This window comes from Cherax quadricarinatus, chromosome 36 (assembly GCF_038502225.1).
Source record: "Cherax quadricarinatus isolate ZL_2023a chromosome 36, ASM3850222v1, whole genome shotgun sequence".
NCBI classification, from domain to species: domain Eukaryota; kingdom Metazoa; phylum Arthropoda; class Malacostraca; order Decapoda; family Parastacidae; genus Cherax; species Cherax quadricarinatus.
In genome coordinates, this window is record NC_091327.1 from 27481369 (window position 1) to 27506353 (window position 24985).

General features: G+C 38.9%; 1 protein-coding gene across 1 annotated transcript in view; it reads right to left on the reverse strand.

The window, feature by feature from the left end:
• Positions 1 to 428: 428 nt before the first annotated feature.
• The window catches only part of LOC128691392 (uncharacterized), a 71563-nt gene continuing 47006 nt past the window's right edge, over positions 429 to 24985 (reverse strand). Inside the window, exons 2-6 of the mRNA XM_053780248.2 lie at positions 6909 to 7122; positions 3935 to 4140; positions 3365 to 3484; positions 1672 to 1796; positions 429 to 744 (exon numbers count right to left, since the gene is read on the reverse strand). Of these exons, the coding sequence (XP_053636223.1) occupies positions 579 to 744; positions 1672 to 1796; positions 3365 to 3484; positions 3935 to 4140; positions 6909 to 7122 (831 nt within the window). The 3' untranslated portion in view covers positions 429 to 578. The remainder of the gene's footprint in view (positions 745 to 1671; positions 1797 to 3364; positions 3485 to 3934; positions 4141 to 6908; positions 7123 to 24985) is intronic.

Consider the following 24985-nt stretch of genomic DNA (forward strand, 5'->3'; position numbering starts at 1 on the left):
CATACTTTAATTACCGATATGGTCTTAAAACTTTCAGTATAGTATATACATAAGAGATGTATACTTTTCAGTGTATATACTCCATTATTATTACTTCCAGAACCATATATAGCGTTAAAATTTATATTCGCCTCAAAATATTGATGTTTAAGAAGGTGCTAAGTTTAACTAAATACGTGGGTTCTTTTCCTGAACATTTTCTGGGTATTTAGTCTCTCAGTAACTTGCAATATAACCTGAGGATTGCGAACATTTTTATAGACACCATCCCTGGTTGCTCTGCAAGTCTCACTTGTCACAGGCGAACATGCGAGTAGCCCCATACATAAGTAATAAGGACTCTCCGGGTAGTCTATAAGTAGCCGGTCTACTCAAGGTGCTGGGTTTGATAAGTTTCTAGACTGATTCAAGCTCTCTGTTTAGAAGGAAAAAAGCTCTTCCTTGTTTCGCAGTCACACAGATTCTTAAGAAAAGAAGGCAGTGTTGACCTCGTTATTTCAGTCATGAGTCTCCAGAAATTTAAAATGTGTATTAACAAACTTTTCCTGCCCAGGGAGGCTCCTCCTACAGTTCTGAGACTAGTCAAAGAAATCATCATGTGAGCCTTTACCAAGAGAGATTCGAGCAGCTGGTAAAATAGGCACGGGAACTGGTGGGCCGTTGATGAGTTTCTTGAGCTTAACGTGTTGAGCTTTCTTATTCTTGGCCTGCAGCTTGTCCCGGAGCTCCCTCAAGTGCGCCTCCCTGCAACACAAGCAACAGTATCAGTAGCTAGAAATCTGACATACCAATCAGCATAGATAATGACACTGCAAATACAACGTAGTATTTTGCCGTGTCTGTCCTTTGGGCCAACTGAGTCTACATTGCATGTGGATGTAGATGTAGACTGATTATCATAACACCATAACACAATCCATGAATCACCTGATCATACTTTAATAAACAGATCAGGAGTTAGTTAAGCTTTGATATTATATTATATATATATATATATATATATATATATATATATATATATATATATATATATATATATATATATATATATATATATATATATATATATATATACTTTACATCTAAACTGTCGCATCTGAGCGCTTCTGCAAAGACAGTGATTATGTATGAGTTAGGGTGAAAGTGTTGAATGATGAAAGTTTTTTTTTGGGGGGGAGGGGTTCTTTCTTTTTGGGTCACCCTGCCTCTGTGGGAAACGGCCGACGTGTTAAATATATATATATATATATATATATATATATATATATATATATATATATATACTTCGTATAATAAAACTTATATTGTATGCGGAAATAAAGCAACATTTATACTTAGTTTTGTATTAGGGATTTTTCACCATTTTCAATTTCAAAATAAAGTTAAAGAAAATAAAAATTTCTCTATAATCTTATAATATATTGTATTAACTCTAAAACATATAAAAAAAATCAAAATCATTATTCTCTTACATAAAACGAATTTTAACTAACCGAAAGTTTAAAAAACTTAATTACATAATAAAGTTGTCCTACAGAATAAGTAAGCTTTAAGCTGATATTTTATCCTGTATCTCTTAAATCAGTCACTGTAACGTTTATCAAAAGTCGGGATTTCATTATCGTACATAATTTTTGTATATATTTAAACGTTTTGCAGGTGAGCTCTGACCTTTTCTCCAGTGCTGAGTCGTTCTGTTGTGTCATCTTCCTTTCGAGTTCCTGACGTCGCTTCTCCCCCACGTCCTCCTTCCTGTAGAGGGACGCCATCTTCTCCTTCAGCGACTCCAGCTCCGCCTGCGAGAGGAATGGATTCGGGCTCCGTTACCTTCTTGTTCGTGGGTCACATTACACTTGCATTAGTGTGTGCTAACTGTGATGTGGTTGTGCTGACAAGGGTTCAGTAGTTGACAAAGAGCGAGGAAGGTTGAATTTGAGAAGAGCCTGTTCTTCATGGGGTCAATAGCCTTAAAGCGGTAGGCTTGGAGCAGAATGTAATTAATTACAACTTTTAGTAATTGAAATTGAATTTTCTGATTAAAAAGTAATTGTTATTGACTTGTCTAGCTTATATCTGCTTAAATTACATCATAAAACTGGGGCATCATGATGGGCTAATGACCTAGTGAAAGTACACGTCAAGAGGACTGTGCATCTATTAGACGTAGGCCTTTTGGTCTATTGGAAGGATTCACCTTCCAATAGAAATGATGGTTTGCATAGCCACTTGAACACCGTCCCTCTTTTGTCTATGGCTAAATAATTAGACAGCGGCTGATATATCAAAATGTGATGGACAGCCGTAGTGAGACAACAACAGGTGACCAAATTGATTATGTAGCAGCGTTTCTGTGTGTTCTGATGCCACATGTCAACACAGACTTGTCAGTGATTACTCACTTTATTTTCTTCATTTAATTATGTTGCATTTCATATTTTGGAAGACATCACTAATAGTATTACGGCATAGGTTACATATAGATGTACAGTATCTATCACATTAAAAAAATCCTATATGAGTATACTGAGTTATTTATAAATATGACATTACATTTCTACATTTTTATATTTATATCTGTATATCTTATCGTTATATCATATCAGTTTATCTCCCGACTGGTTCCTGTACAATTTGGTGGTAAACATGCAGCATCCGGACTGTGTGATCAGAAAAAAATGTTTGCTGCAGAATTATTTACATATAGCTGTGAGACATGAATAATTTTTCTAACAATTATTAATCTGTTAGATAGGAAAAAAATGCTTTGAGAAATAATGATAAATTCCTTAGACTGTTAGATTATGTAGGAAATTAACAATTATTACGGTGTTATAATAGACAGGCATAGGTGAATACTGACGGAATTCATAGTTTAGTTCTGTAGGTTCGTAATGGTGTATATTTATAGAAAATTATTCAAATTAAAATGTGATACAACATATTTACGAATGTTGAGGCGGGTGTTTGAGAGCAATATTAAGTACAGTGTTAACCACAACTTGATGCACTAATGCAGGACGATAAGGAATAGAACAAGCAGCGAATATATGTGGGAAAGCAGGACTAGAACATGTACGTAAAGGATGAGGGACGAGACAGGTTATTATTATTATTATTATTATTATTATTATTATTATTATAAACAGGTACGAAACGCAGTTATAGAACAAATGTGATAATACAAAGAAATGTTTATTGACATTAACTCATAGTAAAAGAGTATAGATAACATGAGAGAAGATAAGAACATAAGAATGGAGGAACACTGAAGCAGTCCCACTGGCCCATATAACGCAGATCTTTCTCTACACCAACCACTCCCACCCACCAACAAGAATAAAATTCTTATGTCCGAGAGACTCGCCTGTCGCCTTTCGTTGGCCTGATGCATCCTCCTGGAGACGTCGTGGTGAGTCAGGTCCCGCAGGCTGAACTTGTTCCTCTGTGACTCCAGATGCTGTTTCGTCTCCTCGGGAAGGAAGTCCTACAACAGGGAGACAGGTATAGCAGGTAAGTAAAAGTCTTGCATTAGCCAGCTGTGGCTCAGCTGATGCCATGAGAAATTACGAGAGGGTAAGATGACGCGTGAAGGCGTTATGTTGCTGGTAATGATAGGGAAAGTGTTAGCATTATTATTATTATTATTATTATTATTATTATTATTATTTAAAAATGTAACTATTTCACAGTGCCATATCTCCTGGGAGGGAAATTTTTGGCTTGTCAACTATTGGTAGACGTCACACTTCTGAGTCGGCAAAAACTCGAATTTAGTTCATAAAACATTTAATTATGTTATTACTATTATCATAATTCATTCAGTGCAAGGAATGGATGAACGATCGATCCTCCGTCTACTAAACACAAGACACACTGCTACTTTACTGTACTCACAGAGTTGATCCTCAGAAAACCTCTGAACTCTCCCTCTTACCTTAGGATTGAGTTTACTGCTGCCGGCAGACTCTGTCTGTGGGGTGGCTTCGATAATCTCGTAGGCCACCCCTCTACCCGCCTTCTGCCTGGAAGTGGTAATGAAACCCTCCTCCCGCAGTGACTCCAGGATAGACTGCTCCTCCTGTCGTGCCTTCTGGTACCCACTCAGAAGTCGAGGACACTGCTTCCCAGTGATGGTCAGGTCTGCGAATGGTGGTGTTGTAGTTAGAACTAGTGCAGTGATGACTACGTTAAGCATGTGAGAGTGATGATAATTGTAATGTTGACGATTAGCGAGTATAGAGAGCGAAAATGATGAGAGGATGGTGATCATTACTGATTTTAAGGTAATACAAATACTCTGATAATAAAACAGTAACAATATCAATTAAAATATTACAATAACAATTATAATTAACTTCATTGCATATTTTAATTCACATGTTTAAAAATATATTCACTGAGGTAAGCAGCAGAGAGAAGGAAATTTCTGAGTATGGCAAAAATATTTTGAGAATAAGCAACGTATTTATATACAGAATGTTACAGTCTATACTCGTCTCCCATCACTGTTCTGTTGTATCTCTGTGGTAATTTGTTCCTATGTGAAGACTAACAGTTGTGCTTCATGCACTGAATGACTCACACGGGTTTAACACTTAATGTAAAAATGATGAGTTAATTTAAGTCTTTTTTTCATATTTTGATTTTTGTGTGCCTGCTCGCACACTGTTATTGTCAACATTTCATGGTGATGACTGAAACCCTTGACTGTCAAACCTTTATTTGTTTTTTATCGGTCTGTGTTATTGTACGAGGGTCAGGATAGACTGTAGGTGAGATAGCAGCTGTAGGAAGGATAGAGAAAAACTGCTAAACATAAGACACATTTCGTAGTTTCAAATTACTTGAAAAAAAAAATAATCCACTGGAAACTGTAGGCAAAATGGTCTTTGAAATAATAATAATAATAATAATAATAATAATAATAATAATATTATTATTATTATTATTATTATTATTATTATTATTATTATTATTATTATTATTATTATTATTATTTTCAAGAAGAAGCGCCAAGGCCGTAAGTGTCAAACAGTCTGCGGCATGGAAAGTAAACAGGTTTAATTAAAAGAAGAGAAGGGAGAGGTGCTCTGAGTTCTTCATCAGTATCAAGACATCCTCCTTGAAGCCTCTGGAGTAATATGCGACCATATCGTGAGTTCGAAAACCGACAAGAGAAAAACTTTACTGTTTTTACTCACGCATATTTCTATTGGGGTTATTAAAATTTAATTGAGCTCCCATTTATAGTAAATAGTCTTTATATAGCATCTTTGTTTATGTTTTTATTTAATTATGGCGAAGCGCTCAACTCTTAGGTGTCTTAAAGTGCCTGAAGAATAGGAGGTATTCGGGAAGGAGCCTTGGATCAAGAGCCACTCACTGGCAACGAACAAGCCTGTGGTCTACGTTTATTGGTATGGAGATTACCAACAGACTGGTCTGAGACCAGACAAGTTCTGTGGACAGAGGATCAAGCCTACAGCACTCCCTGTTATGAATGACACAAACGGGTTGACTGTTTCAGGAAATACATTAAAGAAAGTTGAAGTACGGTACATTTAAAGAGTGCGTGTCAAGGCACTTGAATAAGCCTCGTCATACTTCATGGGAACGACCTCGTGCCTTCCAAGAAGAGGCCGACAGGTACGTAAATTATCTTGCATCGACCGTAAAGCGAGGAGCATGCAAGGTGCTAGACGGTGACTATCTCCCATTAACATTCAAAATAATACAGCTGTAATTTTCTCTCAAAATCTGCATTGCTCACTGGAAAAGCATTGATTTGAATACCCATAACCAGCATCACGGAAGGTTTAATACAATGCCTCTAAGATTCATAATTTTTAATGAACTTAAAGTTTTAACAGTTTCTCAGTTGAAAGATACTCGTTAGAGAAGTAAAGGTTTAACCCAGATACTATCTGATGAACCAAAGAGTAACATAAATCTAGTGAATGGAAGTTTTTTTTTTGTCATCCATCTCCACGAACAGGTCCCCAAAAAACGGTCCGTTACAAGAAATAAGTGATATTTTAATGTAAAATGTATCTTGAGTGAATGACATTTGAAATGAAAAGTCTTTCGTTATATCTCATTCACACTCTCGAGGAATGTAAATGGGAATATGAATGACAGATTGCATGTCAATGGCATACAATACCGAAAAAAATATGAATTAGACACATGTGCAACATCTGGGTAACTTTACTTGTAGACGTTTCGATAAAGAAGTATTGATAAAGCCATATATATATATATATATATATATATATATATATATATATATATATATATATATATATATATATATATATATATATATATATATATATATATATATATATATATATATATATATATATATATATCTGTCGTGCCGAATAAGTAAAACTGGTCACTTTGCAAGAACTCATCTAAAATTAAGTCCTTTCTAAAATTTTCTTTTGTACGTTTAAAGATATATATTTTTTTTCATTTATGTTAATGTAAAAATTAATAATTTTGTACCAAAAGAACCTTAGGAAACTTACCCAACCTTATTATAACAAGCGCAATTTAATTTAGCCTAATCCAACTCAATATGTTTTATATAAGTTTACAATAATTTAATAATAAACAAACACAATGAAAAATATATTTTTGCGTTAGGTTCAGAATGATTTTTTGCGAAATCATTGCATACACAAATATTCGCTTGCCTTATTCCGCAAGAAGAGCGTTGCTATTGAAGCCAAAATCACAAGTTTTTACCTCTTCGACACGACATATATATATATATATATATATATATATATATATATATATATATATATATATATATATATATATATATATATATATATATATATATATATATATATATATATATATATATATATATATATATATATATATATATTAATTACCAAGGTTCTCGATGGGTGTGAAGTCAGCCTCGACCCTCTTGATGAGCTCCGGAGGTGAGTTTTCGGTGATGACGAAAGAGTAGTCATCGTCGAGGTCACAGATACCAGAGTCGCTGGAATCGACGCTCCTGGCGGAGGTGGAGGTAACAGAGGAGGGAGGTGCTCCTGGCTGCTTGAACCATGGCGCCAGGCTTCTTCTGCAGTCCAGGGACTCCTGCAGCGAGGAAAGAAGATATAATGTTAGCACCTGTAACACCTCATGCCCTTCTGCATTCCAGAGACACCCAGGGAAAGAAAACAAGATTCAGTTTAAGCACATGTAGTGGCAGTGCCTCGGATCCGAGAGAGACTTATTCTCAAGTGGAACCGCTGAATCACGATGGGTCGTACAGCGTTTGGGGAATGGAGATTAATTAGGTCTGATTCAGGAAAGTGTGAGTAGCTGCGATAGCCTTCACTAACATCGAGGCACTCTTCTCTCCCTCCTGGAAGAGTGCCAAGCAAGGAAGGCTGAAAGTTTACGTTTTGATTATTTCTTCCCTCTGATATTTTGTGCCCAAAATGTCTTTGGACACCGATGTCACTTCAAACTCGAAACTTCACTAGGAAAAAGAAAATACAAATGGCGTTAGTCGACGAGTGGTAATTAAAAGACACCCACAGTGGAACCTTCATCAAATATTTGATTAAGTCTCACTGTGGGTGAAACGTCATTAAATGTGTTTTGAAAATACATTAGAAAATAATGGGAAATAAACGCAACCATTGGAAATAAAGGCATCCATAAGAAATATTGACATCCATGAACAATAAAGGCAAATACAGGAAATAATGTTACCATAGGAAAAGAAAGGGCAACTATGGAAATAAACAGTAAATAACACAAGTGTGTTGATGAAGTGTATCAGTCGGGAATATTTTGGATAGCAGTAAATGACCTACGATTCCGTTTCTAGTTATCGTTGAAAGTCTTGGTTGCAACGTTTGATTACCAGTCACAGACAGCATATCAGCAGATCCCATGAATAGTCAAGACAACTTCGCAAACACTTTACTGCTGCTTGTAACTAACTAGAAAATTCTCCAGTAATTGCACAGGCACCAGTATCCCCAAAATATAACAGAATTTTAAGTTCTGTTGTATTTTCTCGTAATCTCAAGTTATCAGAGTTGAAGGTTTGAAACCGTTCAGGCGAGGCACTCGCAAATTATTGCAGGAAAACAAATTGAAACCCAAAGAGCCCAGAATCAATCCAGATGTATCAGAAAGATACACCGACATTTAAGGGTTAAAGCCGATCAGAAGAGCCTTTGAATTACTGGACGGAAACCAAAATCGGGAATGATCTACATAAAAAAAATAGACTAAATGGCACTTGCACCCGGCAACACACCTATCGTTACATGAATCTTTCCCGAGTTACAGCACACACGTTGAAAATTTATGGCCTATCGGATGAGGCGTTCTCGATTTATAAAAGAAAACCTTGGGGGAAGACAAAAAATCAAGCAGACATTTAAAAGTACCCTATCACTTTAAGGTATACCTAAAAAGTTCTTTAGTAAATAATACAGCAACAGTACTATAGTAACAAAATCAACAATAACATTTCTCCTCACGACCAAACCTGAAAGCAGAAAGTTCATGAGAAGACACATGTGCAGCTCCTGTGCACTCGACTGATGAGTTTGCCGCGCGAGCGATAAGTTACCTAAAGTGCTGGATATGTGACTGGAAGCTAAGGTTTAATCAGCGCCAAACTCTGCGGAATTATGGCTTCCACTTAGACTGTGTTGGGTGGCAGTGCCTGCACTGGGTAGCAGTGCCTGCGCTGGGTGGCAGTGCCTGCGCTGGGTGGCAGTGCCTGCGCTGGGTGGCAGTGCCTGCGCTGGGTGGCAGTGCCTGCGCTGGGTGGCAGTGCCTGCGCTGGATGATGGTGCTGGTGCTATTTATAAGGACCCGATACACGCTGTGAGGTACACTGTTCACATTAATTAGGAACTATCGACTACACGAGGGTTTTTAAGGGTGACCCCACCAAGCCACAACAAAAATGCTTGATCCCTGTGACATTCAGTCGTACAAAGCCTCATTGTGTATAAAATGATATATGCAAACTCTTCTCGGTGTTTATATATGAAGACATGTACATTTTCGTGTATATTCACAGATATACACATGCTGGAACATTGCACTTACTTTAATAGGCAAAAAATATTATTCGTTTAAACCTTCGTGATATGAATTTAATCACGCTATTGCTTAAGTAGTTATAAGTAGTTATACTAGTAGTTGTAGTCGTCGTAGTAATGGTAGTACTATTAGTAGTAGTTGTTGTAGTAGTAATAGTAGTAGTAGTAGTAGTAGTAACAGTAGTAGTCGTATTAGTAGGCTTTATATTAGCGGATTTTGTTGATCTAAATATGGTTACTTATTTCAGTTTCAAGAGTATGCAAGTGTCATGTGTGTATATAGGCTTCATACAGCTGTATACAGGTGTAATACAGATTCGAAGAGATTTAGATGTGTATACAGGTGCAATAGATTTGTTCAAGTGAATACGTGTGCCATACATCTGTACACGTGTAAATAGGTAAGCATGTTAAAACAAGTAAAAATGTGTATACAAGTGTACAACTGTACATGTTAAAATAAGTACACGTTTACACAGGTGTACATGTATGTACATGTGTACTACATGGGATACATGTGTGCACAGGTATAAGGCAGGTATGTAGAAATGTAATACGGGTGTGCACATGTGTACTTAAGGTGTATACTGGTGTATTGTGTAGGTACATTACTTACAATGCTGGATTATAATGATTATTCAAAGGAAGAGCCAAAGGGTAAACAAATGTAGTATTTAGTGTCAAGGTTGTGACTGACTCTGTGACCTGCTTCTTTTCTGATGGAAGTGTGAGTGGGTGTGTGGAAGTGTGGATGTTTGGGAGCGCAGGTTTGTGGGAGTATAGGTGCGTGGGAGTGCAGGTGTTTGGGAGTGTAGGTGGGGGAGGGTGCGGAAGAAAATGTGACTTGGGGGGCGAATGCTGGAGTTAGGGGTGGAGTTTGTGGTGGGAATCGAGTCGGGGGTGGGATTTAAGGATGGGAATAGAGCCAGGGGTAGATTGAAAGTAGGGAAGAAAAGTGCTGAGTGATAAGGGGAGATATCGTCAATCATTCCACTAAGGGTTCAACAGATGCAGATCTTTCAAAGGTTTCATTCCAGCGATACTAAAATTACTCTTCTTGGGAATGACCACCTCTCAAGATGGCCTATCCAGTACACAGGAGAGTTATTTTTTTTTATCAGACGGCTGTAAAGAAGGGATGTAATTACAGGGAGAGGGGAAAGAAAGATATAGGGATAAAGGAGGGGAAAGGAGGAGGAAAGATAGGGAATATGACTGATATTTTCAGTGAGGTAAGAATGGCATTACCAAGCATTTCAGCGTGTGTTCAGTGACTACAGCATCTTAAAAGATTTTATTTCAGCAGAGTTGGAGTTACTTAGAAGTATCTTCTCTGATGATGGATTTCCCATTCAAGGTAACTGAAATTACTAAGGAAAGTAATATGCCAGTAAAATTCAGTACAATATAGCAATGATTTTCAGATATCTCTGAAAGGATATCTTCAAGTGGTTGAATAAACTGTCTTTCGTATCCACCATGAGAACACCTGATACGATCGACTACAAATTTTCAACACTGATATACTGTAACTGGGAAAACATTAATAAAACTATTGACATTTACATTTTTTCTGTGGTCTATAGTATATAGACCATTCCAGGACTTCGTTTAATTGCGATAACTTGAGAAAACCTGTTCAGATCGGCTTCAAACTTTCAACATACGTGTATTCGTCTTAAGATACGGTTATGATTGTTATTAATGTATCATTTTGTTTATTATTTCCAGTGAGATATCGTGACTATGTCTCATCTGAACAGGTTATGCATGACTGATGAGTCACCTGGCACTTGATTGTTGGATAATGTTAAGTTACTCATCGAAATTTAACCTAGGAAATGTTATTTACGTGAAGTGCTAAATCCGTGATGGTTCTTGAGAGCAAGGACAGATAAAGACTCCGTCCTCTGTCCGCAGAACCTTAGTCAGAAACACTAATCTCGCAGCCAGGCTGCCCCAAGCTGGAGAGGATGATAAGCAATTGTGGAGGGAACGATAAACTTTAAGGGAGGTGGGATAAAAATAAGGGGAGGGAGAATAAATAGTAAAGAATGGGGGTTGTACATTTGGATAAAGAAAATAAACATTAGAGAATGGGGGGATAAACAATGGGGAACGGGTTACCATTAACAGTAGTATTACATGTGAAACAGTTGGTTATCTTTATTGTTAAAACGTTACCAAACTGTTGCACTTGTCTTACTCATCAAATTGTAGGTATTTATGCCATTTTCAACATAAAATATTTATGTATATGAGTAGCTTAAGTCTCATACTGTAGTTCAGTGATTCTCAACCAGAGGTAAATTTACCCCTTGGAGGTAAAAAATTACATAGCAAAGGGTAAATATTTTTGTGCAAAACTTGAATAATTAGTTCTTTCTGACCTTGTTTTTCTGTCCCTTTATGATAGCGATAATTTTTTTTGTATGGAAGAAAGAGGGGTAAATGGAGAAATATATCAAGCCGAGGGGGTTAATGATGGAGGAAAAGTTGAGAATCCCTGCAGTAGGGTTTTCATACACAAATACATAATACAGAGGTAGACACATTGTGTAGTGTCATACAGGGGAGGGGAAGCAGGAAGGAAACCAGCTTCCTCTTCGCCCCTCGACAGAGTACTTTTTGCCACTTAAGTTAAATAATTGACATTTCACAAAAAATATCAGGACAGTTACTGGGGAAATAAAAACATGTAGTACGGAACACAGTTATTATGCTAATAAAGAAATTTATTTGGTAAAAGACAAATATCGGTAATAATTTTCTTCGACACATTGATAAGGTACTGCGGAGGGACCAATATAATAGTAATTGGGGTTCATTACATAGGTTGCTTCATAATTATGAGAAACTGAGACACAAACTTATACAAGTGATGGAAATACTAGTAATCATTTAATTCACTACAGTCCACTTATCAAACTCCATTTCATTTTTTGGTTCATCTATGGTCATGGCCCGACTCTGTCCTCTCACACCCATCACACAAACAACCCTTGTCTCTCTGGCCAGTTCTTGTATAGGTATAATGTTTGTCAGAAAACAGGACAAGTGTTTCCTGACGCGGGTCTTAGTCATATGATGACCCACAGCAAGAGATTTTGGTCATCTGACCGTGGACTTCCACTGGCTTACCGGTGCACCTCTTTAAAAACCTTGATTATGATTATAACTATTATTAAGTATTGGCAGGCCAGCTCTTGTGCTCCCTGAATGGTTTTTGAGGATCTCACCTCTTTCCAACACCTAAACCTTCTAACTAACACTACTCTACCGTCCAGCAAAAAGTGACTAATCAGAATGTGGCCAAGTACACAGTGCCGGAAGAAATACCTACTTCAGAGGGTTGGTCGTCAACAATAAAAAAAAAAAGTCAGGCCTACGGTCAGTATTAATAGCAGAAGGAAAAAACACCAATGTCTGACTCAGCACTATTTAACGCTAAGTATTACGAACATTATAGTAAATGTGACTCTGGGTGACACTATGCAGCAATGTTCCTCAAGCAGCCACAAATATCATTTGGAACGTGTATTGACAATATTTATATAATACGACTCATGGACACACATGTGGCAACAACTCCTGTCTACCAATTTTAAATACAAGGGATAGATGGTTAAATTAAAGGAAAATATAAAATTTTTGTTATTAAACAAACTGGGAGTAGATTTTGGCTTTCCTACTCTGTATAACAAAAGATTTTTTTTAATGAACAAGCTTGAGTGCATCCGCAGTGTTCATGTGACGTAGAAGAGGGGAAGAGATAGCGGAAGAGAAGGAAGGGTAGTGGAACTATAGGGAAGGAAAAGAGTGAGGGTACAGAAGGGTAAAAGAGAGAGGGTGAGTAACAGTAGTGTTCTGTTACACTGTTCAATATGTCAGTTACATGGTGGAAACAAAAGCTACCTATGTTTTTCTGCCATAGTCCCTCACACAGAATGAGTTACCCACACTGTTGAACGAGGGAGAGGGAGGGGAGTTAGAGGGAGGGGGCAGTTAGAGGGGTGTTCCTCGTGCGTGTTGTACGTGTCAGTATCGAACAGTGTTAGGCACTTCTACCACCATACCCCTGCCCACCCGACCACCAGCCACCCACCCACTTCTCCACACACCTTAACACGACCTTGGGGAGGCGGGACCAACTCACCCGAAAGCTGTCAATAGTTTATAACCTGTGGAGTCGATCCGCTGGATACCAGATGGTTGCGACAATACATCAGAATATAGTACGGCGGAGCTTAATAAAACAGTTTACAAACATTTCTGAACTAACCAACAAAATAGAGACGAAATTTGTCGACGTTTCGGATCGTTGGGGACGATTATCAAGCCACGACTATATAATGGACCACGAAAGATTGAAAAGTAGTCTAGTTTGATATTTAACAAGTGAATTAGTTGTGAAGTGTTCTAGCTTTGGTCCCATCAAGGGAGGTTCCTTGATGCTGGTGAGGGGCTCTTGAGCTAGGGAAGTGGATCTGAACCCATGGTGAGCCGATCTTAATTAAAACTGGCCTACTAGCTATGTGTTATTACGATTTCACGAATCGTAAATAAAGATTTCTCACCAATGGTTCCTTCGGGTCTTACGAACATGAAGTCACGAGTTCCTGGATGAAAAGTTTAATACAATTGATTAGATTGCACCTGACTTGAAGTAAATGGTAAATCTTTAAAAATAGGTAAATGCAATAAATATAATAATGTAAATAAAAGAAGCACAAGACGAATGGAAGCTTTTTATTAACAGATGACGATTCCCTTGGACATCAAGACTGATCAAATATAAAAGTTGGTGTCCAAACTTGGTGTCCAGATTTGGCGTAAAAAATTTTGTATTAAAATCTGGAATTCAAACTATGTGTTCAAGCTTAGTATAAGCTTACTGTTCAAGTGACTGGGCATATACTAATAAATATTCCCATACTGGTTTTGAGCCTTTTATTCACATTGTTTTATACCACCTGTACTAAATAATAATATTATATGAAGAACAAATTTATAGTTCCAAGAAACGTTGTAAATGTCTTTCTAATCATTACAATGTTTAATATAATTGTATAATTGAAAAAAACACTAAACGAATATTTAGGTCAGACTTTCCCCTCAGGGAAGGTTCCTTGATGTTGGTGATGGGCTCTTGATTTAGGGAATTGGATCTGTGCTCCAGTTCCCCGAATTAAGCCTGAATGCCTTTCACATCCCACCCTCTCCAGGCGCTGTATAATCCTACGGGTTTAGCCCTTCCCCTTGATTATAATAATAATAATAATAGGTCAGACTCTGAAAGGCACTAACAACAAATGTAAAACTCATAAATCCAATATATAATTCATTAGGTTAGGGATCGTAAGTATCTTATACATTAAAATAAAATGTGTTATGCTTTCTCTTGTTATTATTCTATTATTGAAGGAAGCATGAACGAAACATTATGAAATGTTCTATAACTAGGATGCAGAATATGAAAATTGACATTTGTGACGTATATTTTTAGCTCATTAATGAGACTGACGGATCATTTAAGATTCTGTCTGGCGGGGCAGAGTCAACGCATCGGGAATTTTAATTCAGATTAGAGAATGGCTCGAGAAAGTAGGTCAAAATGTGAAGCATTATTGTTGAAGGTATAAAAAGAGGTTGGATACTTAAGTGTTAAGTGACAGAGGTGGATATTTAACTGAATATTGCCAAGAAAGATATTTGGTAATAATGCCTCAAGAAGAAGAGGATAATATGTATGCGTACAATGAAAAGATTGTGGAAAGTAGTCTGCTGAAGTGAACATTAGTGACTATAAGGTTGACGGGTACTATCCTGTTTTACATATTTTGAGAGGAGTTGGTGATATGCGTTAATATTATTAAGTTGTAGTCGGAGTAAGATGAATGTTGGTATACAAAGAAAATGATGTCTGCTGTCAAGACAAAGGCAAAGTCTATAAACTAAAAAAAAAAAAACGGGTGCTAGAATTTTAAATTCTGCAGTGTCAGAATTTTAAATTCTGACGCAGGAAAATTTGATAAAAGGAAGGACGACTTTTAAGAGAAAATGAATGATTGGCATAATGAAGTGACGAAAATAATGAGAAAAGTTGACATAGAATTGACAAAAGGAAGGCAGAGCATGTGGACAAAATAAATTAATAAAGTAGCAGAGAAGTTTAAAGAAAAGCTAATACGAAAAAGACCTTGAGAGTAAATGCACACATTCCTCAACAAGCTTTCAATGGGAAAACATTTCGCTCTGTATAGAGGTATACACAGAGAGAAACGTTGTCCTAATAGAAGTTTTATCTGTAACTTGTCTGTCTTCATAATGTCAGCTGTACGAGATATTCAGAAAATAGACTTATCAGCTAAGACTGAAAGTTGTGAGACGTTGGATGAGGAGGTAGAGGTGTTAGGGACGCTGGATGAGGACGTAGAGGTGTTAGGGACGCTGGATGAGGACGTAGAGGTGTTAGGGACGCTGGATGAGGAGGTAGAGGTGTTAGGGACGCTGGATGAGGACGTAGAGGTGTTAGGGACGCTGGATGAGGACGTAGAGGTATTAGGGACGCTGGATGAGGAAATAAAGATATTAGAGAGACGGAGAGAATATTCTGATTAGTTTAAAAATAAATAATTAAATGCAGGTAGCAATCTCGTGCATGCTGACACAGAAGAGCGAGAAATAAGTATGAAGGATGTGAATAACCCAATAAGCTGGATGAAAAGAAAATCAGAGAGAATGAATGCTATTAGGAGTGAAATGTTGACAGTAGGGGAATATTTAGTGGATAATTTATTCCCTATCTTATGAAGGAAAAGTATCTGAGGATAAGATAGGATTTTCTTCCGATTTTTAACCCCGGAGAGTTAGTCACCCAAGAAAGTCAGTGCATAATCGAGGACTGTCTGTCTCATTTCCATTGGAGGTTCTTCTTTCTTGTCCCCCAGGATGCGACTCACACCAGTTGACTAATACCCAGGTACATACTAGCTTACTAGGTGAACAGTAAGCAATATATATACATTAATAGTCTTTCCTGTTACTATACAGATCTCTGTAACTCACGTCTGATAGAGAGTACGCAAAAGCATTACGCTGGTTTTCAGCTGAAGAGAGAGTTCGGTGGCCGTTATTGAAACACACAATATTTTTCAGCACGGTGAATGACGTCAGAGAGAGTGGTCGCTTAGTCACCAGTACATTCCTGGTTGAAGTGCTGCCCCCCTCACGTGACGCTGCTTCCTGGTACTACGTTACTGGTGCTTATGCCAGGTATGTGTCGAAGAATTATCATCCTTCCTCGAATGATATTGATTGTCATAGTAAGATATATGATGCATTTTTCTACAACTGAGTAACATGTACGAGGTTTAAGTTCATTCTCGGCTTGGTTGATCACAAGCCTTCGCCAAGTGGCATATTTAACAGATGCTGATCATATTTATTTACGTTATCAGATCTATAGATAATGCATGATTAAACATTAGGACTGAGCTGCTCTCACGAGTACTGGTGATAAATAAAAGATAAGTGACGTCACTACACTCTAGACGCTCTTCTTTGATTGGTCAGTCGCAAAGTGATGGCGTCACAACCCCGTTTTCAAGGAGCTTTACTCTTTGATTGGTTAAATACCAAATGAATACGTCACATACCCCCTTGGGCGTTATCTGACTGGTTTGATGCTAAGGAACACGTGAGGTCACCAGCCCCTAGTCTTTCTCTGATTGGCCAAACGCCGGATATTTGTCCTAATATTTATGCGCGTGACGTCACTGAACATCGCAAAAGACAGGAACAGATATATAGCTGGGTAAACAAGAGTAACTTGCAAGTGTCACGTATCACCCAGGTTATCACAGTATCAGATAACAAATTTTACGATCGATTCAATTTCTTTACCATAATTCTGATATTCTGAAAATAAATATGTGACCTAAATGCTCACCTGAGGAACTACCACCTTCCCTGCCACGCTTCCTTTCCCTTCTCTACCATGCCTCCCTCCCTGCCACGCCCACATCCCTGCCACGCCCACATTCTTGCCACGCCCCTCTCCCCTGCCACACTCCTAGACTCCTGCCTCCTGAGGTTAGGTACAAGGTACCTTATTGTTCCTGTATGTAAATAACCAGCTGAAATGGACGGTCTGCGATATGTCAGGCTTATGAACAGGAGGTTCCAAGAATACTTGTACACACTACACGAATTGTCAAACAAATAACCGCTACTAGGCAATCCCACCAAGGGTAATGATACAATTTATCATCAAGAGCAAGCGTTAAATTCGTAAGTCATACAGCTGCTGGGAAATGAGAAGTAATCAGGTTTGATTCGACGAAGAGGAGGGTAGTTCTAATTCCTTAGATAAAGAATTGTTTACCAGCATGAAGGCACCCTCTTTGAAGGTTATTATCCCGGGTTCAGGCGAAGAGGAAACGAATATCTCACGAAATTAGAACGAAAGTCATCGCTGTTGACCCACATCACGTTTTACGATATACTGTCGATGGTAACGTAAGTGCTATATTTTATATAGAAAGGAACATTCTATTTACACTAAGTTTAGCCAGCTAGAGGCTATATCAGGTGAGAGATATCTTGTATTAATAAGCAGTTCCTTGCTATAAATGCTACCACTTGTAAGCTTCAAGCCATTGTACCATGCATAGTCGGGTAAATGTAGCAGTCTGAGGAGTCGCAGGAGCATGACTGGTAGCAGACAAGTGGTGGAGACAGACACAATGTTTCACCTTTAAAAGGTTTTGATGATAAATTAGACACATGTGCAACCTCTGGCTATCTTTACTTTGTAGACGTTTTGCCATCCAATGGTTTTATCAGTACAATACACGGACATAATCTGAAGACTATAGAAATATATATATATATATATATATATATATATATATATATATATATATATATATATATATATATATATATATATATATATATATATATATATATATATATATATATATATATATATATATATATAAGACGGTAGAAGACGAGGTAATCAGCCCCTCAATCTGGCTGGGTGAAACTCTGTAACAAATAAAAGTCTTTAGTTATCAATTAGCCATTTAAATTATAAAGTTTTCCAGTTGTTGTAGCACTTACTGTCATGTCTTTGATTTCATTACAGTGTTCTGTCAAAACTGCAAGACTTAATTAACTGAGACATCCGGCTAAGATTCACAACTAACCCCCAAATTAAAGACAAAGCTAAGCTACGTATCGGTCTGCTTAGGTCTATCATCAAGTCGTAATTTGGTAATGGCCCAGCATGAACCTTAACGTCATTCAAGTTTCATCTCTAATTTGTGAGTTAGTTGTGGAATATTCCAGCTTCTGTTGTGATGTTGCACCAACACTTCAGCCCACTGGAAATGGAATTCAAGTTTGTAAACTTTATAATATGTGTAGTGTTTAACTCAGTATGTTCATATTCTGTTTCTACTGGGTGAAGGAAGCTAAATTTCAGCTGTTTTCTAGTAGCTGATTTTATCATCTCAGTCAATAAGAAGCATTAAAAGTTTTAGCCTTATCTCTGCTACTAAGGGTAGTAGACTCACCAGCTCATGCGAATCTTACTGGTGGAATATTTGAGTGTAAGTACACCAGGACAAGTGAGTTATTACTTTTAGCTGGAGGCAGAGCAACCGGTTTTAAGAAAGTCGAGAATGCCAAGAGGGAAAAGATAATTGTCAGAGACAGATGTTATAGTTACTGAGAGCTGGAAAGGGTCTCTCCTGAGTCTGAAACTATGACAAGAAACTGGAAGAGTAGATTGTGAGTAAAAGGAGATGAGTAGACATTTTTATCCCTTGGCATCCTCTTTTCCTCAGTAATATTGCCCCATTTCTGTCAATGGGTTATTCGTGAATAATATTATTCAGTGCTGCAATTGTTTAAAAAAATTAAGGATAAATTCGTGAATGGTTGAAATGTTTAGTAAATGGTAAATTTTATAATGCTTTTCTGTCTTCTCTTTGAGCCCCAGTTTCCCTTAATTATTATAGTAAGATTATGCTCAAAGGGAAGGTGTGATTCAGTGATCTGAGGATAGTTGGGAATCAGTGCAGTTGTTAACCCATTCCCTGAGTGAAAGTAATTACCCAGGTCAGTTATATTGATTATAATTAAGTCACCGGTGGATTTAGGTTTGACACTGTATTGTAATTCACTGAGCAAGATTAATTTAATGTTTGGAGGGTCATTGCTAATGACTGTGGCAATAAGACAAGTGAGTATTATGACACCTAATGTAGAGCAGCACTGTTTCAGTCTACGTTTCGCTCAGGATTGAACTTTAGTACTCCTTAGTACTGATCACAATCATTGGCGAAAAGTCTCAACTAAAGTCTTGCCATATATCACCTGCTATTTCTACTGGTGAAGTGATTCCCTCTGACCCAACAGTCGCAGCTTCGACTCCCACACAATATCTCCCATTATATTATCCACTGGAAGAGACTCCTTTCTGGTAGAAAATTGCAGCATATGCAGTAACTTTACGATGACAAGAATGGTGATTCCTAGAAGCGTTCACTGCAACGCTTGCTGCCTGAAGGCTGAGCATAGATTATGTATGTAGCGGCTGTGTGAACTTCACTTGCTTGAAGGGGAAGGGGTGGTTTGTGTGGTGGTGGTGGGGGGTGGGGGTGGTTGTTGAGGGAGTAGAGGTGGAGGTGGTAGTGCGGGTAGTGGTGGTGGTGGTGGTGGTCATAAGATTATTGTTATTTTTGTTATTCCCTCCCTCGCCTCTCTTCTTTTCTCGCTTTTCCATCACGTCATTTTGACATTTCTAACTTGTTCTCCCTTTTTCTCCTACCTTTTTTCTTAATACTTCATAATGTCCCCACTCTTCTTCCTTTTTTTTATTCTCTTTTTCTTCTTCCTGTTCCCTTTCTTCCCTCTTAGTTGAAATCCTCCCCCTTTCTCCTCCTCCTGCCCCCCCCCATCCGTCCCTCCGCCCTTGTGAGAACTCTCCATCTGGTCAAGTTATTAACTAATGATATGTAAAGTGAACCTGGCTGCTTGTATTCGCTGTTTACATATCTTTAAGTGCAGGAAATATATTCACGTCTTCCTTACGCATATATACGCACATACTGACAGTCACGTACTCGCCTAGTGAGGAAGAGATGCGTCGCAAAACAAGCTTTGACGGATGGCGGTGAAACTTCATTCTGAGCGAAACGTTGTCCTTATAAAAAAGTTTGATCTGCAATGTGTCTTTTTTTGTCACTGTTGTCGGCAGCGCATCAGAATTCATTGCAGTTTAAACAGTTATATTCACCGAGTTTTGTTAACAGGGGTCGATTTATAGCTCCTGTCCCCCGCCTCTCGAAATTTTACCCATTTCTATAATTCAGAGCACACCGCTTCCTCTGGTGAGTTACACTCACTCATTGTTCTATGACTGAAAAAATTATTTTCTACACACACACACACACACGGGACCAGGAGCTGAGTATCAACCCCTGCAAGCATAGTTAGGTGAGTACACACACACACGTCAGAGACGGGACACAAGAGCAAGGGGACACACAACTGGAAGTTAAAATCTCAGATAAATCATAAAGATGTTAGGAAGTATTTCTTCAGCCTTAGAGGTGTCAGGAAGTGGAACACTCTGGAGAGTGAAGTAGGTGTTGGCAGGATCTATACATAGCTTTAAGAATGAGTACGATAAGGCTCTTTGAGCAGGAAGAGTGTGGAGCTAGTAGCGACCAGTGAAGAGGCGAGGCAGCGAGCTGTGAATCGACCCCTGCAACCACAAATAGGTGAGTACATAACAATAGAAGAAATAAATGGCCAACTGTTACAACAAATGAGAGACCGAGAAGAAAATCTTAACATTTATAAGAGGATAAATGTCCCAAGTAGAGTAGCATATGGATCTGTACCTGCCTCATTAATGTTGTAATTTAAATAAATGAGTTACCAAAAAAATGGAAAAACTGAATTAATTTGAGGATCAGATAAACTTTGTATCAAATAATGAAAACTTATCGAAAATCTTTACAAAGGAAACTGAAAAAAAGAGTAAATGGAGAGATAGACGATGGAATTTATTTTTGATAAATATCACGTAATGAAAGCAGGAGAAAGGGAAATTAAGCCACATGAAGAATATAAACTGTGTGACAACAAACTGAGAGAATCAGAGAGGACACAAGAGTCACTAACAAAAGCTTCACCGGAAGATCATATAAATGATATTGTGAGAAATTCATAATGTCAGTGTCACAAACAACAGCTATAAAAATAGCTTTCAAATATACGAATGGAAATAAGTTAGAAAGATAAAAGACGCTTAAAACACACACACACACATACATACACACACACACACACACACACACACACACACACACACACACACAAAGAAACACAGGCACCCACACACAAAAACACATACACATAACACACACACACAGTGAAGAGGTAGATCCAGGAGCCGTGATTCGACCCCTGCAACCACAACTAGGTGAGTACACACAAAAAGACAACACACATCAATACCATTTAAGGGAAGAAAGAATACAGGGGAAGTAGACAGGATGGTGTAGGGTAAAGTGACAGGGGAGGTGAGCAGAAGAGAAGGAGGAGGAAGACGGAAGAAGGGATGAAGCGAAGGTTGAAGGAAGGAACGGTAGGAAGATGCGGAGGAGGGAGATGGTGAGAGTGCAGGAAACAAGGGATGGGGAGAGGAGGAACAAGAAGAAGCAGAGGAGAAGGGAGGACAAGGGAGGACAAGGGAGGACAAGGGAGGACAAGGGAGGACAAGGGAGGACAAGGGAGGACAAGGGATGACAAGGGAGGACAAGGGATGACAAGGGAGGACAAGGGAGGACAAGGGAGGACAAGGGAGGACAAGGAAGGAGAGGAGGATCAACATTTGTACTTTCTCACCTACAACATTCACAGATCAATTGCAACACTATAACCTCACCTTTGGATCGACCGTAAAGGTATATAAGAGAACGACCCTCCACTGAGGTTAACACAATCTCCATTAAGGTTAATATAACCTCCATTAAGGTTAACACAACCTCTGCTGAGGTTAACACAACCTTCAGTGATGCTAACACAGCGTCCACTGAGGTTAACACGACCTTCACTAAGGTTAACACAACCATCATTAAAGTTAACACAATCTCCATTAAGGTGAACACAACCTCCACTGATGTTAACACAACCTCCACTGTTATTAACACAACCCCCACTAAGGTTAATTCACACTCCAGCCCCTTCTTGTTGTGTAATTACAAGTGATAAGAAAGTATATGCTTCTAATTCTTAGCGACCCGTCATGTTCTTAAGAACAGGCGCTTGTCAAGACGCTTCTTCCCAGAAACAGTCGATCCAGTAGGAAAGACTTCATCGATGTACGACCAAACTGGTGGCCAGAGACGCCATCAGCCTCGCTCAGTCTGTGAGAGCGACGCCAACAGCCTCACCTAGTCTGTAAGAGCGACGCCAACAGCCTCACCTAGTCTGTAAGAGCGACGCCAACAGCCTCACCTAGTCTCTAAGAGCGACGCCAACAGTCTCACCTAGTCTGTAAGAGCGACGCCAACAGCCTCACCTAGACTGTAAGAGCAACGCCAACAGTTTCACCTAGTCTCTAAGACTGACGCCAACAGCCTCACCTAGTCTCTAAGAGCGACGCCAACAACCTCACCCAGACTGTAAGAGGGACGCCAACAGCCTCACCTAGTCTGTAAGAGCGACGCCAACAGCCTCTGAAAGTCTTTGAAAGCGACGCCATTTATCATTCATTCATTCACATCATTCATCAGCCTCATTTATCGACATCATTTATATGCGCATACGTGTCTTTCTTACACACACACACACACACACACACTCACACACACACACACACACACACACACACACACACACACACACACACACACACACACACACACACACACACGCACACACACACACACACACACACACACACACACACACACACACACACACACACACACACACACACACACACACACATCCAGAGACTGAGACATTTCGTCTTTCTGCTGTATTCTTGAAGGCTTCGCAATCATTTTTTGAGTTGAACATTTGACATGCTGCACTTTAATTTCCATCATAGTCTTGATGGACGAGAGGCGGGAAGGAGGGAGGGAGGGTATTAGAGAGGGAGGGAAAGGGAGGGAAAGGGAGGGAAAGGGAGGGATGGAGCTAGAAGGAAAGTAGTGACTAGGCTCCACTTTCTTTGATATGGAAGTAGATCAGAATTTGTCTTCCTACTTCTGTACTCTAGTGCGTACCTGCTTCTTCCTACCTTCTCTGCATCCCTTTCTTCTCTTTAAAACCTACGAACTCTCGCTCTCTTTCTCTTTCTCTCTCGCTCTTTCATTCTTTCGCTCTCTCGCTCGACCCACGACCACATCTCGTGCTTTGCGGCAATTTATCAAACATAAAGATCCCAGTAATGCCGCGCTACGGTCCCAAGCACATTATGTCCTTTCGGGCAGCGGACACCTATGTCGGATTGTCACAGACGAAAGGATAGAATACAGAGGTGTAATAGAATTAATAACTGGGCTTCCACCTTGCAAAACTGAAACGTCTGTCGTACTTGTTGGTCTCAAGCTCGTGGAAGCTACGACAAGACACAGTGTAACTGTTTCTTCATTATTTGCTCTCAACAGCCTGAGACCTGAATGTAGCATGCGTGTGTATAAAGTTAGGCACAGATATACACAAATTACTAAGAAGGGGAATACAGTTAAGCCTTTTCTTGTTGATTCCTTCCTCACATAGGCCTCCAGGAGCATTGTAAAGTTGATGAATTAGCTAAACAAGCATTAAATTGAGTGTTGAGTGTAATTTTAGTTTTTCAAACAGAAGTTCACAAAAATATTGCCAGAAAGGAACTAGTACACGATCGTGAAGAAAGTAGAACAGTACAGGTAGTAACTAGCAGATCCATTATCCATCATAATACAATGTATAAAATTCACCATTTCTTTGAAGAAAGTAACAAGGATCAGTGATGAGCAGATGATCATGCGTAGTGCTGAATGGAAGGCAGCGAGTGATGAGTAGATGGTTATACGTAGTGTTGAATGGAAGGCAGTAGACCAGTTTTTATTAGTGACAAGAAAGACATATTTTTGGAGGAAGAGAGTTAATATTTAAAAAAAAACATACCAAGGGCGGGGGTAGAACCCACGATCAGAGAGTCTCAAAACTTCAGACCGTAGCGTTAGCCACTGGATCAGCTAGCCACAATAAGATTCGCCCAACTAGGTATATTTCTACACCATAGGAAGGTTAGCATAGGCACCACTGTGACCACAAATGCAAGTTTTTACAGACGAATCTCTGATCGCGGGTTCTATCCCCTCCCGTGGTGTGGTTTGTTTGCAATCGTGTTATTACGATTTCGTGAGTCATGTTAATATTTTGTGGCATGCAAAGAGTACGTAACCTTTATTCGGCGCATGGACACACCCTCATTTACAGGCTATCTCCCCCAACCAGCGAACCAGGTTGCTAAGAGTTGGTGATGGGGCCCCATCGTTCAACTAGTGACCAGGTTCTAGCCAATAAGAAGGTGGGATTGGCAATTGCAGAGGTTATGTGGATACCGCTCTCCTGTCTGCCCTTGTCATTCCCATTCTAGAGCTGGTTGAGCACGGTCTGCTATCTTGTGGCTTCTATTTCTGCCTTGCTTACCGTGACGTGCACTATACTTATTACTGTACATAGTGTACATATTGCTGTTCTAAATTGGTGAAGGATAATATAAGTCTAAACTTTTTCTGCTGTGTTTCTTTTGCTCCCATTACACCTGGGATAACAGGCCTTTGAAATCCTAGGTTGTAATA